Source organism: Phalacrocorax aristotelis, chromosome 9, assembly GCF_949628215.1.
Source record: "Phalacrocorax aristotelis chromosome 9, bGulAri2.1, whole genome shotgun sequence".
NCBI lineage: Eukaryota > Metazoa > Chordata > Aves > Suliformes > Phalacrocoracidae > Phalacrocorax > Phalacrocorax aristotelis.
This window is the reverse complement of record NC_134284.1, coordinates 35625382-35643203: the sequence shown is the minus strand read 5'-3', so window position 1 is coordinate 35643203 and position 17822 is coordinate 35625382. Positions and strand designations below refer to the sequence as shown.

Below are 17822 nucleotides of genomic sequence, written 5' to 3'. Positions count from 1 at the left end.
TTGAAGCAAAGCTTCCTACACAAAGACAAGAAGCGATGCGCAGTTTTCTACCTCAGTACAATCGAAATACATGGTACTGAATTACGACTTCAAATGTTTATAAATAATTTTATTAATTTTCCCTCTATTTATACATACCTGATAAGGACATTAAGGTGTTATTGATAACATACAGCCAGGTGCACTTTCGGGGAAATAACTGAAGAAAGAAAATATTTCCATTAATAGAAACATACTGGAATTTCTCGCCATGCTTGTCTGTGCCTGCTCGGGCTCTGACACCGCTGCTGCAGGCACAAAGTCCCAGCTGCAGCTACATTTTCCCCTTTAACTGACTCTTCGGGCCCTTGCTTACCCCTTTTCTCTGTCTGAAACGGTTTTCATTCCTTCCCTCTTCTACCCCTGAAACTTTCAAATTTCATTTTTTCTTTATTTTTTAATTAGCAGCACAGAGCCAAAGTGGGACAGTTGGCAAGACCAAGATACCATTTATAGAAAGAAACAGCTTGTTAAGGAGTGAAAGCCAGAAAGATAACGTTCTTTCAGAAAGATAACGTTATTTCAAAAAATGTACTAAACCCCACCAAAGTCAGAAGGGGGGGGGAAAAGGCATTAGTATTTTCTGAGCAACTTGAGTTACCACAAAATCCTGTATTTTGTGGGACTTACCTGCCTGGCTATTTATGTTAGCATGCTGCTTTGTGAACAGACAGTTCACGGAAGGCATTGGGACTTACTTTCGTTTCAGAGGGAAGAAGTGACTCACGGGGCAGCTAGTATAGATTTGAGAAGATTTTAAAGTTAAGAAGAACCTCTTGACAACCTGACGGGAATTTTGATAAAAGTGATGGCAAATGACAGCATTCAGGAGTTTCAAGAAAGGGAATAAGGACAACAGAGTAAGGACAAGGATTTTGTTAACACAAACGACAAGACTAAATTTACTGAATAGTATTCAGAGGTAAGGTCCTCCCTCAAGAAAAAATTTCCAATAAGGAAAAAAAAAGGGAGTTCAACAGGTTAAGCTGTTTCTGAAGGATATTTAAAAAAAAAAAAAAGACAACAGCAGACTGGTCCACTGAGGGAAGCTGTTGTAAAACACAGCAGAAGGTGCTTGAATCAAGGCTCTGCAAAAGAATGATTTTACTGGTTCGTGCAAACGTCCATCTAACCTAAAATCTGTTTTCAAGAGTCACCATGAAATGACACAACGTCTCCTAAAAATGGTGAAAACATGGAAAAAATATATATAATACTGCACCTAATCCTCTGCCAGACACCAAGTTCTTCAGCTCAGAAACCTGCTGAATCACATACAGGCTTCAAGCATTTAGGGAGCTTCAATGGATTTATACTCCATAAATTTGTCCAGTCTCCCCTCCAAATGCGGGTAACTCCCAGCATTTGCAGCTCCCCACAGCAAAGAGTCCCAGGCCAGCTATCCACTGTTTATTTTTAATTTGGTTCCCACTAGCTCCATTTAATGGTCCCACTGGAGGGGAAGGGGAATAGTTGTTCCCTGTTAACCGTCTCCAAGCCACCCCAAGATGGGTCAATGTTTTTTATTTCCCCCTCATGCCTTAAATATCGCAAATACATAATACAGAAAACTGAAACAAGGACGGAGCGCCAAGGACGAAGAGGCAATCACAAGGTAAGTCCGAAGGAAGAAACATAAGAAAGGTGAAGATGCAAATGAGGTTACCAACATAAGAGAAGTCGATAAATGTAGTAACTGGGAAAACGAAATGCTCGGCCAACTGCTTAGCAGGAAAGAAAGACTGCATGGTTAATAGCACTAGGGTAGAGTGCCACTGCCACCCGAGGGTCCCCATGGGGGTAGAAACTTGTGCCTGAAGCAGAAAAAGAACACATTACACACTATTTCAACTAGATATGCTCATGTCAGCAGGTCCAGTAAAGTTTACTTTACAGTACTTGAGAACTGGCTCAAACCCCAAGGTCTCGGTAACGATTACCTTCAAGAACTGATGGAGCATGAACAAGGACCTCAGGAAGGACAAACACAGCACCTATGCCAAGTAAAAAGGGTGGTGGGAATTGCAAAACGGCCTGCCTGCCTCCCTGTATATCCAGAGTAGCACAGGAACAAGCACATACTTCTGAATTACCAAGGCACAAGAGGAGCAGCTAGCGCAGACTTGTGCAGAACAGGCCGTATTTGAACATCTGAATTTCCTTCTTTAACAGAATAACTGCCCTGCTGGGGGCAGTGAAACAGTAAGATGTGAAACATATGTGAAGGACCTTGTCCTGCGTGCCACTTCCGCACGCAAAATAAGAAAATATGGGGTAGAAGAAACTGCAGAAAGAAAGCACACAACCGGTTGGACATAAAAACAGAGTATCTCTCAGCAATTTGCTATTTAATTGAAGGAAAAGGCAGCCTGTAGATATATGGTGTCTGGTTCTATTCAATATTTTCACTGAAAAACTAAGAACAGAATGAAAGTATACTTCTGAAATTGAAAGTTATTAACCTTGGAGAGACAGCAAACGCTTGGGAAGACGTGGTCAGAATCAGAAGTTGGAGAAACAGTTAAAAATGTTCGATTGGTGGGGAGAAATCAAGTTCTACCTACCTACCACTGGCATGTCTGACCTGTCAATGGGATAAAAAAAGGGATGTGGAAGAGTCCAGAGAGGACTGTTACATTAATTAATTTAGGAAAATGTACAAGCAAAGAGGCTACTTTGACTAACAGAGTAAAGAGAAAATGGAGGTAAGAAGGCCAGGAGGTCTCCAACAGCTGCCACCCCAATTTTTAGAAATTTATTATAAAAGTAAGTAGTTGCTCCCCACGTCTACTGAGGCTACAAAAAGATAAGCAACTTCATGTTCAACTCTATCCTATTGCACCCAGGTGCACCCTCAGCTCTCTTAGCTTGAAAGGATCTTCTAAGTGTATTGAATTCAAATTCCCAGTTCTCACCATCAAGCCCTTTATAACCTTCTCTCGCTTTTGTTTGTGCCAAACTACCCAGCGACATGACCTTGCTGAACCGCTTCCCCTTTTCTTTTGCCGCTCTGGAGTTTTGGCCCCTAGCACGATGCTCCCAAGAAACAGAGGACGTTCCCCTCTTAAGCACAGATCTCTGTGCAATGCCCTTTCTGTGAAATCATCTTTCTCTCACTATTACTCACAGATACAGCCACCCTGCCACCTCTGCTTTCTGACCTGTGCTGCATCTCAACTGAATTTAATGTGCTGTAGAGGCCTGAAGTGCCTTTGTGAACTGCTTCAGAAACCTACAGGTATAAATCTCATTACTGGCACCCACCAACCCTTCCCTTCCAAGAATACTCTGCTACTCCTGATTCTGAAAAAAACAAATGTAACAATACCACGATTGCATAAAGTGGCTTTGGAAAGGTTAGAGAGCCCAAGAAAACAGAAGCAAATGAGTATTTATTGGTGATAACAATGCCAGCTAAATTAAATGGTTAAGGGCTTTGGTAGCATCCCGTGGAGAAGCAATATGCCATCTAGTGGAGATCAAATGGAGAGAAAGGGCAGGTAATCGGTTCTCTCCAAGGAGAAGAAAGATATTTTAGTAGAGAACTCCTTTGAAAGCTATCTTACATAAGCAGCAACAAAAAAATCAGGTAGGTAGAGGAACTATTAATTTCAGGACTGGCATTGCTTGATTTGATGCAAATCAGTTTATGCCACAAAGCCTGGCATCCCATCTATCCCATCTTATATCAAGCTTTCTTGCTTCCTAGTATCCCCAAATCACCAAAAATCACCTGTTCCATTGTTGCTTCATGAAGTTCATTCAAATTCAAAGTATAGATACCTTCTTCCGTGCCAAAGATGATGTACTGATCTAAAAATTTAAGAGAAATGGATTATTTCACAAGCTCGTTACCACTTTGGCAAGAGGCCGGTTTAAAATACAAAGCCAAAATAACTTTACCTTTAGTATCTGGATGTATCCATGATGTTGCACAATTAATCTTCAGAGGACAACCATCAAAGACTTTGGAAAAACACGCTCCCATCTGAAAGACACCAAAACTGAAACCTGAAGCAAGTTTACAGTATAAAGTGTTGATCAGGCACTCGGCCACTTCCACACCTGTACACGCACCAGACGCAAACTTACTCTAATATGCTTTGATGCAAAACATTTTTATCTTCCCCAAAAGCTACAACGCAGCTTTTCTAACCTTTCCATAGGTTTCATATGCATTAAGAAGCACAAAGAGGGATCAGAATGGTATGAACAGTTTTAAGTGCCTACTGGGTAAGAACGATATTGAGCGCTTGTACAAATGGCACGTGATGGGAAAAACAAACAGAAATGCTGAAGTAATAACACCCTCTCGCATCACTCCCACATCTCCCCCTTTCTCTTTACGAAGCAGAGACTGCCACTGGAGATCACAACCCACAGAGCCAGCGAAGCCTCCAACCCTTCACATCCAGAGTGAAGCCGAAAGGAAGTTTTTGAGAAAAATTGTGGATTCAGTACACAAAAAGTAACTGGCTGTGAAATACCGAAAATCACCCCGGATGAGCTGGTGGCTTATTCTAGCCTAAACCTTCTGACACTAGAGAGATGCCATGACAGCAGACTTCCAATAACGCCTACTGCAAATGAGATTTCTTACCAGCACCTTCGGTGTTGGTGGTAAACCATTGATTGCTGGCTTCTGTGGGAAGAAAGAAAGATCATAAAATACCTCCCACGCACTGATATAGATCTAGCTAGCTAACATGACAGTGAAATCAGACTGAGAGTCACAATACTTACAGGAAAATCTCTTTTCTCTTTTTTACGTGGCAGTTGAGGGATTTGTCCGGGCCCTTCTGCATTTTCTTCAATGAGTTTCAGCATGCCATCCCCATTTCCTGAAAAGAAACCCAGACATATTTTGTAGCTCACTTGACACAATAAAATAGAAAATATTTTATTGCCCTATTCTCTCTCCTCCCCTGTGTCTAGCAGGAGTGGAGAAGTGGGCTCTGAAACTTAGACACACACATCTCGGGTAGCTGAGTCCTTCCAAGGACAGCTGGCCACTCTTCTGCCTGCTAAGCTACACAGTAATAAAGGCTTTCCATTATCCAAACAGACCCTGGGCCAAACACAACTGAGAATAAAGCTGTGGCAAGGTCCTCGCAGATGATCCTCACGGTACGTCTGTTAGTTTTCTGCTACTCCTGCAGGCAACGCAGGAATAGTATTGCCTGGCTGAGCGTCCTTGTTTTGGGAAGAACGTTTCCACCACGGACCGTGGCTCTAATCATAGAATCATCGAATCGTTTAGGTTGGAAAAGACCTTTGAGACCAGCAAGTCCAACTGTTCACCTAACACTGCCAAGCCCACCGCTAAACCATGAGCGCCACGTCTACACATCTTCTAAAAAACCCCGGGGATGGTGACTCAACCACTTCCCTGGGCAGCCTGTTCCAGCGCTTGACAACCCATTCAGTGAAAAAATTTTTCCTAATACCCAATTTAAACCTCCACCTTCTAATAAGAACCAGCACACGTGGGAAAAGGAAAGCTGCACCTCACGATCAGCTTGTATTAAATAAGTTATCTGCAGAAAATAGCTGACTAGAACTGACTTCCTTTTACAGGATGCAAGTCACCTTTAGGGAATGTAATGCGTTTACCTAAGTCGCTGTATCTAGCGGTGAGCAATCCTGGGCTGCTGATGCTGCTGGTCATACCAACGGGGGAAGGATCAGTCTGAGGCCCACAAACAGGGATACTTTGTCTCCTGTGAGCTGGTGGGGCTCTGTTCTGCGAGTCTGGGAAGTGTTTTATTGTCTGACATTTCTCGTCATCTGGAAGGTTCTCCTCAGGATAACTGTTTATTCTCGGCTGCAACAAACAGAAGAGGTGAAGATCACCTGGGAAATGGCACCTGGAAGCATACACTTCAGAGAAGTTTAATTTGAGTCAGACTGCTTCTACACACACAAAAAAAACCTCAGCCTTTGAAAAAAGGCATTAGACAGCAAAATAATCAAAGAGGTACTCCTCCTGATGGAAAATCACAGCAGCAGGCGGAGTGCTGAATGCGAGGACATCCCACACAGCATGCTCTCTTTAGAGAGAAAACACCTACAAGTCACTTTCTAGGGCAGCATACAAGGCCAGGAGTCCCCACTGTTGAGACCATACAGTCCGCAGGTCAGCATAAAATATGAAGGTGCACAAATTCTGCTAGCAAATGGTATTTAACAGAATTTATAACCTACTGAGGGCAGAGAGAAGCACTGCAGAGGCTGCACAAGTGGAGTTTGCCACGTCAAACTCTTAAAAAACACCATCTCTTACCTTAGGAGGTAGCGGAGGTGGCCCTGCTCGCTTTAGTGTTGATCTACAATGAAAAGGTGCAGGAGTCATCTTAGTTAAGCCAACAACATAAACAGAATTACTTGAGAACACAGACTAAATAAGGCAAGCTAGATGCATAGAAAAGATGGGTCACAGCTCTGCAGGAACAGGGTTAAACTAGAAGTCCAAGAGTAGGAAAAAAGCACATTAATCTTATTAGAAGTGTTGTTCTTTGATAAAGTCATGTTCTTTCATAAATGCCGATGTTATAGAGCATTCTGTGGTGAAGGGTATTTGAAGTTAGCAAATAAATATGCGTTCAGGGACTAGCTGGGTGCAGTTTGCAGCTTTCGCTCTGGATGAGACAAACGTTCGGGCACACGAGGAGCTGCACCTACCCCACCAGAGCTCCACAGGAATATCTGCACATCCTGTCGCTACCGGGCCTGGCTCGTAATTGATTAATCAACACAAAATCTGCTTTAAAGCATTAGGCACTTCCATATGGACTCTAAGATAACCTCAGGAAGGAGAGCAAGGGAAGAAAGCATTGCTTTGCGGCCATTCTCCTGACGATCAGATAAACAGTCAAGCGTGCGTTAGACCTTTGAGTGCAACCAGCCCTCACTTATTTATGAGTGGCAAAGCTGCCTGCAGCATTTTAAAGAAAGAGGTTTTGCCAGAACTGCCTGCTTTAGCGAGAGCCGCACGGAATAAACACAACTGTACGCAAAGGAGGTCCACTCACTCTTCAACATCTTCACTCCCATCGCCAAATTTTGTAAGCAGTCCCCTAGGTAAAATGTTTATAAAATTAAGAGCTCTGCTCTGAGTTCAACACGTGCAACTAAACCGATCGGTGATGTCATTTAGTTTCATAACAAGCACCTCCCAGCCCTTTTCAAACCAAAGTATTTCTCTCTTATTCACTGCATTGAGCCTTTGTTCATTTAGTACAGTCCTTTCCTTCCCTTCTCCTCACCCCCCAATAATCACTGAAGCTCTCTCCCATACCAGATACCATCAACTCATCTTTCATTTCCCTACCTGGTATTTTAAATATTGTTGAAATGCCTAATAACGATGCAATATAAAGGAAAAAAAAAAAAAAAAAAAAAAAAAAAGAGATGAGAGCATAGGAAGTTACCAGGAGACAAATGGAGAAAAGCCTTTACAAAGGGCAGTGTCCTCCTGTAGTGTTATTCACTTAAGACACAGACTGTTTCCCATTACAGTGGGAATTTTTGTTTGAAAGCTACCCCAAGGTTAAAAAAGAAATTGTGACTAGAGGATCAAAGCCGCACTGAAAATATAATCCTGAAACAACCAAACGCTGATAAAATTTTGCAAGATGGCAATTTTCAAGCTATGTCTTAAAAAAAAAAATTAAACTGTATTAAATCTAAAAAAATCTAAACCATAAACCTAAACCCAATAAAAAGCATTCCTCAGTATGCTGTTGTGGCGTTGGGAAGTCTAGGCTTCTGCATTCAGCAGTCGCGAGGTGGAAAAGGCAGCTCAGAAGCTGGCTGTCCCGGTGTCCAACCAGGGACAGGCTTCTTCAGGCTGCAGAGTCCAGTGCAGACCAAGTCTCTGCCTGCAGAGCAGGCGCCCCCGTAGCCCACCAACTCACCCATCCTTCCATGTTCCACAACGCGCCCCATCACCCCCTGAGGAATGACCACAGGGGTAACGAACAGGAAAACAAAAGCATATTATACAAAAACTAACCCAGCCAAATTTGGATTAACGTAAAATTTCACTGCAAGTTACTTCTGAAGGGAAAGCAGCAGACAGTTGCCAATGGCAACTGTTAAAAAATTTAAAAGAGAAGAAGTCCAACCATCAACAAAAACTACCTCCATAATAGAGAAAATTTTTTTTAAAAAAGTAATTTTAAAATGCTACAATAAGGATGAAAAAACCAGAAATAATTTCAGTCATCAGGCACACATTCCGGTATTCCCCTTTCCAGTCAAGTATTCCCGAGTCGAAGGTATCAATTACATTCACTCTGATAAAAGCCAAAGGGCACGAAATGCGAGGACCCCCCAGCACACATCCTCTCTGTACATCCCCGGTATTACTCAGAATCGCTGGGACAGAGGAGCTATGCATTTCCTGTTTATCTTTTTAAACTGGAAGTGGTTTCCAAGTAAGGAGCACAGATTCACCATCCAGTAACTTTATGCCTGTCCTCCTTTCGCTACTATCTCTGTATCTATTCACCGATTTATAGCCCTAGCAATGTTTGCTATGGCTACATTCATCCTGCTTTTAATACAGCCTGGTATAGACCATCTTAATAATGCTACAGAAACAGAATCAAATGATTACGTCCCTTTGCCAGGAGAAGCTTCCCTCCCTCCCTGCTCCTCGACCCCACAGATTCCAGCTGTCTGCAGAAACGCCAGCACTCACGAGGAGAAAGGCTTTCAATCTGCAGCTCATCAGGGTCACACAAACAAACCGAGAGAGGAAGGAAAGCAGTCACTGTCGTTACTGGACGGCGAAAGGCAAGGCCTAGAAAGCCACCCCAGACTTTTACTACAGTGAGAGTGAGAACAGAAAAAAACCAGGTTGAACTTAAAAAGAGCCGAACACTGGCAATCTCCGTGATATGGCCAGTGATCCAGGGGGCCATAATGTCAGCTGACAGTTTATGCAAGACTTTATCGGCAAAAAAGCCAATAAAATTCACAGACTGCTACTCAGATCCAAATAAAGATGGGAAATACGCTCTTTTAGCTGAGCAGCTATTTCAACCAAACTACCACCTTTCCCGTCAGTCAGTATTACCAAACTTCCATATTCTTCACTGCAAATTCACAGATTGCCTTTAAAGACAGAATCCAGTATTTTGCAGCAAAAGCAAACAACACACCTAATAAACTCAGTCCTAACTTGGACAGAGTTGTGCTCCCTTACTTCAGGCCTGCTTTATCCCAGGGCAAATCAGTTACAGCGTGTCTTTACCTACAACATTTCACCCCAGAACCCTGCACGACTGCGTTACAGACTACCCCGATCAGACACCCACAGCAGAAGCAGTTGTGCTGTTGTACTGAACTTGGTAAAACTAAAGCTTCAGAACTGGTTTCTCCTTCCCTTTCTCACAAGGACCCGACTTCAGGGCAGCGAACATGCTTTGCTGCAGGATGTCACAACCACAGCCGTGGCTCAGAGAAGTGCAAGGCCAGCGCGGGACCCTAAACTCAGCCCTTCCAAGGTTACCAGCCTTGCTTCAGAAAATTGACTTCGGCCGTGTTACTTCACCGTGCTGGGCGTACATTTACACTTCACTTCCTGTCTACATCTGGGGAGCTACAACAATTTTAAAACAAGCCACTGTTTGTGGTTAAAAGAGATCAAAACCTATTCCCCAAGAGAATGACCAACCAACTGCAGAAGGATGCTGGCCAAAATCTCCTCTAACTTTACAAATAGTAAAGTGGATTAGGGCTGATGGTTTGATTTTCCACCATACCTCTAATTTTTCTTTCAGAGTGTATTTTCATATTAAGTCACAGGAATAAAAGATATTTTAAGATCGGTACTTACTTGCTGCTTCCACCATCAACAAAAGGATTCCAATGCGAAGCGAAGTCAGTGCCAGCTGCCACAACCTGAAGATGCAGAAAATTTCCTTTTTATCCCCCCCGTCAAACTGAAGTACTTTATCCACAGCACATGAAGAGGCCTGGGAGAATCCCAAACCCTGCAGAATGACCCATAAGCAGTAAAATAAAATTCCAAAGTGAAATAATGTTTTACAATCTCATTATAAAGCAACTATTGAGAAGCTATCTTCTTAGACTCAGATTTAAAAGCTGCACCTGGAAATGGTATAATGCCAGTATCAAATGGCAATAAGTAACATGAAACCAAAACCTATGGTGAAAACTCATATTATCCACTCAGGGCACTTCCAAGACACTCTTCCAGCAAGAGAACATGCTGTAGCCACCTCCAGACTCATATAAGATATCAGCAGCAGAGGCTGGGAGCACTCCTGACACTAGGCATGGCACTGAGGGGACCTCACCAGTAACAACATGTACAGACCTCATCAGACACGTTCAAAAACAGACGAACTCCAACCTACCTGGTGGAGTACAGCTGTAAAAAGCAGGAATGGGATTTTTCTGGAGTGCTGAGCACGGATGTCTCTGAATCAAAATTAGCGGCAGCTGTTACTATTCACAACACTTATTATAAAATGGAGCCCTTGTGTAGACAGGCACACACTAATCCCAAAGAACGTTAATTAGCTGATCTGCAGCAAACTGCTGAGGGCTGGAACAAACAGCAGCAGCTCACAGGGGGCAAAACTGGCTGCACGCGAGCTGGCGGCCTTCCAAGAAACAAGCAGCACATAAACCCCGACGATGGGAAGATCGGCGACTCAAATGCGGAACGGCCTCTTCACATTATCAAATTAATAGGCACATGTCGGTTTTTTCATCTGAGCGTGACTCTCCGCACAAAGCGTGGAGGGCAATTCATTTTCTTAAAAATGCAGCAATTGTCTGGGGACCAAGAGTGGTCTTCTCATGACTTTATACTTCAGAGTCATATTACTTAAGAGATGAACCACAAACAGCAAAGGCACTACGATTTTAATAAATGAAGGAAAAAGCAAACTTATCCTTACCATTTCATCCCGAGCTTCCGTTTCTTTCCGTAAAGGGGGCTCAAACTGCAGCTTATCAACTACAAAACATGACATTTTCAAGTTTAATACACACAACATTATACTAGCGCCCTTTCAACGCTTACTACAGCGAAACTCATGTTGTAACAGAGCTAAATATTATGTACACAACACCTGTCTATAAAATATGACCATCACTTAAATATCAGCACTATTGTCTAAATGCTTGAATTTGCAAATATGAAACCCACAAGAAAGAAACAGACCAAAAGTAAATACCAAGTCATTATATGAAAGTGCGCTAAAAGGTATCTACATAACCACATGTTACTTTCAATGCATGTGAAAGAGAAGAAAGAGGCTTTTTACACAGCAAGCTTCCTAAAAGCGTGATGTACGTGATGCAGAGGAGCAGACACCGTTTACACTACGGAAGCTATTTCTCCAAACCTGGAGAGACATCCGGTTCTACCCTCAAAATTTCAACTTAGATCCACCTGAGCGGTGTATTAATATTGTTTTTCAAAAAAAGAGAAAAGGTTACATCAAAGAAAATGCAGTCTGTTAACATGCACCCAGGTCAGGCCAGCTATTGCAATCACAAGCACTCCATCAGGGTCAAGAGGAGGTTTCACTTAGGAACTTGAAAAAAATGTGCAGACAAACACAAAATGCCACGATTTTTCTACATTTTCTCATCACACCATGGCACCCAAGGTATGCATGTGAAAAGTCGCCCTCCTAATTACCAACTCACTTTCGGTTTTCGATGTTTGCACGTTATTAGTGTGTTTGCTGTTTTAAGTAAAGCTGCGTGGTCTGACAGAAATCACAGAGCTGAACGGCTCTGCTGGTCACGCAAGGTTTCCACACAAACATTACAATGCAGCAATGAGATGGAATGAATGAAACAGCAGAAAAATTTGCAAGTTTTAATTTTGGTTTAGAAAAAATACTATTGAAGATTCATATGCGCATGCTGTTTCTTCTGGTTTTGTTTCTCAAATGTGCCAACAGCAGAAGAGACCTTCCAGAGTACACACAGCAAAAGAACGCCGCCGCTATCCGCCATCGATAGCAGCAAACCAGCAGCACAAAATGGGCAAAGCAGGTCAGGAACTTACAGTTTATCTCCGACGCCGTTCTCTCTGCCCTAATGTTCCTGTTCGTAGAACGAATTGTGTGGCGGATAACGGAGTGAGGCTGCAAGGGTTATAAACGGAAAAGCTGAGAAAAGTTGCATGGCTTTCTGTTGGATCTCAACCAGCAATCAAACCAACAAGGAGAAAGAATAGCTGTTGCAGTCACAGACTGCAGCATGCACCACCTTTGTCCTAGCCTCGCACAGCCCGTGCACAGGATCCTTCCGTCACCCACAGCATAAGCGTGACAAGCGCTGTGGCAGTATTTCCTGGCTTCTCCTGCATGGTAACTCTACAAATGGAGCTCTAAAGACGCTGGGGCAGGGCCCCCATCAAGCTGCAATCTTACATACCCAAAGCAAAGCAGGGTATTCAGACCCTAGTTTTACCCAAAGACAGAAAGTAAAAGATGTTCTCACCTCAAAATCATCATCATCAACTTCACCGTAGTGTGTATGGTTGTCAGGGTTATTAACTTTGTCCAACAGCTCGACTGCTAAAGATCTGGAAAGACCAGGCTGTCCTACAAAGCTATGCTAGAACCGCAGAAAAGAACAAGTTATAACATGCATTTGATACGTAACTTTCATTAAGAAACTTCCAGTATAGAACGTTAATGAATTTTGCCTGCTTTCTGGGGGCTTGTGTATTTCTTTAGACTCCTTAATGGCTGGACTTTCTAACCCCTCCATGAGCATGGAAACACCACACTTTTGGCCACTTGTAAATTGGAAATTAAACTCCGAGTCAAACAGTTACACCTTAACTCCATTTTTTTACATGAGTGGCTCAATCGAGTTTAAGAAGGCAGAAACAGATACATGAACAACTGCTAAATAAATCCATTTTCTATTTGGATGACAGGAAGGGCAACATGTATGCAGCTATATCTAAGAGGCTGACATTTGCTTGCAGAAAGGACAAGGCTGAAAGTAGGACATGAAGCAAATTTCCTTAATTGTTCCTACCAAAAACTGTATGAAAATCTTGATACTGAACAAAATCTTGCTACTTCCTACAGTTGACCAATGTCTCTCTCCTTCAGATTTTACCACCCATGTTATATGGTCAGAGAAGGAAAATTGTTCCAGTTTGGTTTCCTCTTGATCTGTTGCTCACTTTGAAGCAAGAGATCTCTTATTGAGAGATCCAAGTCACTTACAGAAAGGAGCCTGTCTGCTGTCGGTCTCTTCTTTGGATTTTTTGTAAGTGCTATTTTGACAAAATTATGGAATGTTGATGACCTTAAAAGAAAAATGAGGGTTTATGTTTAATTTTGCAAGAAGATATTTTTGATTTTAACGCAGTTACTAAACAGATTTCAAAAGGCTGCGCTAAATTAGAATGTCATCCAGGTACCTCATCTCAGGTTTGAATAATTACATCAACGAAATAGGAAAAAACCCATTTGATTCATGGAACTTACATGGAAAACATTTTGGTATAGAAATAAATCAAACATGTATGGTGCTATTTCAACTTTTTCCAGTTTCAACTGTTAGAGGATTAGGTATCAGAAATAAAAATTGTGAATTATGTACCCAGTTAACCCTCAAAATCTAGGAAAACCTGCAAATTTCACTGTTCTTGGCTACAGGTAGGAAGGTAAAATACAAAGTTCTATACAGAGACTCAACCTACTCTTCAGAATGTTTTGTTGCTCTTTTCAGAACAACTTAGGTGACTGTGTCATATCACCTCTTTTTAGATGCGAATTATGACTTGATGTTATGACTGGACCTACCATTTTTCAAGCATTTTTCTCACAGTTGCATTCATGTTAGTATGCCTTTCTGGGGACAATATTAGCCCAAGTCTGCTTGCTTTCAAATCACGTTACAAAACACATTTCCTCTTCTAGCCTTAGCAACTGAGAAGGTGGCACCAGAGAAGTAAAGTGCGTTGGCTGAGGTTACACTGAGCAGTTTCAATGCACTTAGAGGCGTTAACTCCCTTCCTCTAGTGCACATCTGCCCACCCAAACACCTCGAAGTAAAAAGATTGTACAGCAGCATCATGAGCAAAAGATCCTGCATACCGGAATTGTTCTGATTCGCATAAATAAAATGTCAGTAAGTGTGGAACAAAATCCTGCGGGCACTAGGAAGGTGTCACAGATTAAAGAAATCATGAAAGGATTAAATGGTTACCTGTCTCATTGACAGTGGCAAATACCCTATAATGGCAATTAAGGGGAAAGGATAAAAATAATTTTTCTTCCTAGAACATACAAAAAGGATCCAAGAAGGGAGATTTCATTTCCCTCTGGGTCCCTGGCAGGGACAAATTTACGTAGGTAGGGCTGTCCTGTCCCTTACTGCCAGTTTTCTGCCACGTCAGAAAATGTCTGCTTCTGGACCTTAACCCCTTCTCGTTTGCTTTCAGACACATATAAAAAACAACTAGTTGTTTCTCAGTGAAACTTCCTGGAAGAAAAATCACCTCTCAAGTTCCTGAGTTTAAAACTAGCGCACACTATTCTTCACTGCCTCCCTTCTTCAATAATGACAAGTACTGTTTTTACATTATGTGCAAAATATTGAACAAAGGAGGGGTTTAACCTACCATTTCGCTTTTTCCTTTAGCTTTGGCGGTTGAAAATTACTTTTTGACATTAAAAACAAAGCCCTAAAGGTAAAGGAAGGATAATGTTATTATATGGTAAAAAATAATTAATTTCATTCCACTATCTAAACGCTTCAAATTAACACTTCACAACAAGAATCAAACTGGATTATAGTCTATACTGTGTCAGAGGACAGACACTGTAAAGCTGTTGATTTCCTTATCTTTAAATAAGTTCTTTTTATCACCAAGCATAATCCTGTTAAACATAAGGCTACAGCTTCTCTAGTGATTTACAACACCTGTTCTTAGTCACAGTTGTTGTTGACACTACAAAGTTGTTTGGGATTTTTTTTTAAATTAAAAATTTCAACGATGAATTTCAATTCTAAATTTAAGCCTGTAGCTTCAGACCGATGTCTTATAAACAGACACAACTCACACAGAAAGTAGATGTTTAATGAAGGAATCCTAGTGTGAGTTTCTAGGTCTGAGCTATGGAGAAGGTTAAGCTATATCTACTGGGACTGAAGGGCCCCTGGAGGTAAGCGAGCTCCCCAGCCAGCAGACCTCATCGGGTGAAGATCAAACATGGGCGGCTGAAGCTCTGCAAGTTCAATCGCTGTAATGCCAACCGCCCAGATATCGCAGAGCTGGTTATATCCACCGTTCTTCTCCACCGCTGCAACTTCTGGGGCCATCCTTTAAAAGCAAAGGCATCATTTAGTGAGAGCACCAACCGCTTCTCAACAGTGCCCGCACGCAGGAGGCACAAAGCACGTCACATAACCCTAGAGCAGAAACCCCAGCAAAGAGCGTAAATCAGGGAAAAGCCTGAGGTCCCCCCTCCCCTCACCCGACATCAGGGGAGCGGAGAAGCACACAGAGGTGATGTGCTTTGCCCGAGGTCATGGGCTGGACAGCAGCACTAGGAATAGAACCGGTCTCATGATTCCTGGTGAAATGCTTTAATGACCAGATAATCTTCCTGCCCTCAGTCCTCCTTCTCCAACAGGATAAAGAGGGCAGCAAACAATTAAAAGCCATTGTCTGGATTAAGCTGTATGTACATGTTCAGTTATACCAAGAATACGGCCCCAGGCATCTCAGCTACATCACAGTAATGCGAGAAACCAACAGCAGTTAAATTTGCATATATAATCCAGCTCAAGATTAACAATGATATATTTGCATATTAAATGCTGTCTTGTGCAGACATTTATCAGCGGAGATTATTAAAAGATAGAAAAACAGATTTTAAACTTCACCCTTCGTTCTGCATGGAAATTGAAAAGACATTGCTTAGTTAATTCGCTAAAAGCGTAAGACGCTGCCGAGAAACGGAACGACCATTACGTATCCAGAAAATGGGGAGAATGTTCTGCATTAATCAGCTTGGGAGAAACAGCAATCCTGCCTCAGCTATCAGGTAGCTTGTGTTACAGCAACAGGTCAGCTACAGTCAGTGCTTCCCAGACTTCTACCCATTGGGTATTTTGCTTGGAAGAAAAGGAATTTATGCAATTGCTAAATATATTTAAAAATACTTGTGTGCACTTCAGTGTGTGTATTTTAGTGTTCTTGGCATAAATACAGACTTAGCTTTGCAGGCAGTCATAGCAATCACAGTAGTTTATTACCAGTAAGGGGTACCAATAAATGATTTCCTCTTCGCAATGGTGGCTGTTATTTTTGCTGCTACACCGAAGTCAGCTGGAAAATAAAATTATGGTAGACTTAGAAATCTCATTTTAAGACCTCAATTCTACTCTAGGAAATGCCATATTATGAAAGAACAATCACATTTCTTCTCCAAATTAAAAATTCTTTAAGCCTCAACAGCTAAAGATTAATAATGAGATCAGCTAATGCCTTGACTGACAGGACTCCAAACTGAAAAGATCGTTTTCTACATAGAGCTCACCCATGGTCCTGTTCCTCCCCTAGCTGTTTTTCTGTCTCGCAATACAGCAACCAAGCAACCTCGCAAAATTTAGTGACTATTCAATTTAATATTCAAGAGGAAAAATAGCATCATGCTTTGGAAATGGTTCGATTTCTGTATTACTTATGGAGGAACTGCGGGGGGCCATCTGTTCTCATTTGTGGAGGCTCTGTCTAGGGGACAATAATCCCTCACTCTCCAAGCTGCAGATAATCAGGTGGTCTTGCAGAGCCAAAACTCATTTAAGTCCTTTTTATTTTTATTGCATTTGAGGTACGATAGCTGGAGGATAATTGTGGGCAGATCTAACTAGCTTAGCAGGCAAAAGGAAGGTATCAGTCCATAACCCAAGTTTAATGCAGTTAGCGGAATCTCTTATCAGTTTCAAGGTTTTACTCTTTATTTCCCCTTCTTCTTTAAAAAAACATACTTTCCTAGGCATGCACTCCTGGTTCACCTCAGGGGAGTAAATGTGTTGAACCACACAGCTCTTCTGAGAAGCAGCAATGCAGATAATGCACAACTGCCCCGAGTCCAACACAGGACACAGCAAGATGATGAGCATCCCATTCCTTCTCTCAGGATGTTGGCTCCCTGCTTCCTGCAGAGCCCTAACTACATGTAGGCTCCTGTGAAGCGAGGCATCAGATGAGCAGGAAGGGGTTTTGAAGGCAGCGCACTCTGGTAACAAGAGATTCAGCCTGTTTGTGCTACGCTAATTGCAAAGCGTCACTGGAGGAAGCCAGAAATACAGATCTCTTCTGAGTTTTCATCTGCAGACCTCAGAGCGCTTGCAAGAGAGGAGAGTTTCCTCTTCTCCACCCGCATGGAAATGCCCAACGTCATACACCGGTCTAGAGGCACAGCCAGGATCAGACCCCACTTTTCCATAGGCTGCCACTGTCTCACACAGTGGATCCTTGGAGGATCTGAGGGACAACTGCCATTCCAGCTGGGAACAGGCAAGTTAATATCCCGGTAACTCCAACCTGGCAAAGTCCAGGGAGGCTTCAAGGATTGGTGGTTGAAAAGAGAAATTATCTGTAACTTCCTGACAGAATGCAAAACTTCTCATCTCCTATGTACAAAAGCCCATGGATACATGTTTCTATCATCAACTAATGCCCCAACTAAGAATAAGAACATCCTACAGTACAACACCAAAAGGTGCATGTCACTGACAACAGTATCTAA

General features: G+C 42.3%; 1 protein-coding gene across 3 annotated transcripts in view; it reads right to left on the bottom strand.

Moving 5' to 3' along the window:
- MAP4K5 (mitogen-activated protein kinase kinase kinase kinase 5) overlaps positions 1 to 17822 on the bottom strand; it is a 71505-nt gene that overhangs the window by 10977 nt on the left and 42706 nt on the right. For 2 of the 3 annotated variants that reach the window (XM_075104373.1, XM_075104372.1), the window contains 16 exons: positions 16324 to 16396; positions 15254 to 15385; positions 14684 to 14746; positions 13281 to 13362; positions 12538 to 12654; positions 12101 to 12179; positions 10977 to 11035; positions 9884 to 9948; positions 7071 to 7115; positions 6323 to 6365; positions 5653 to 5863; positions 4783 to 4880; positions 4640 to 4681; positions 3943 to 4027; positions 3773 to 3852; positions 139 to 199 (listed from right to left, as the gene is read on the bottom strand). In XM_075104373.1, coding sequence (XP_074960474.1) covers positions 139 to 199; positions 3773 to 3852; positions 3943 to 4027; positions 4640 to 4681; positions 4783 to 4880; positions 5653 to 5863; positions 6323 to 6365; positions 7071 to 7115; positions 9884 to 9948; positions 10977 to 11035; positions 12101 to 12179; positions 12538 to 12654; positions 13281 to 13362; positions 14684 to 14746; positions 15254 to 15385; positions 16324 to 16396 — 1335 coding nt within the window. The remainder of the gene's footprint in view (positions 1 to 138; positions 200 to 3772; positions 3853 to 3942; positions 4028 to 4639; positions 4682 to 4782; positions 4881 to 5652; positions 5864 to 6322; positions 6366 to 7070; positions 7116 to 9883; positions 9949 to 10976; positions 11036 to 12100; positions 12180 to 12537; positions 12655 to 13280; positions 13363 to 14683; positions 14747 to 15253; positions 15386 to 16323; positions 16397 to 17822) is intronic. The other variant, XM_075104371.1, reaches the window with a different exon arrangement.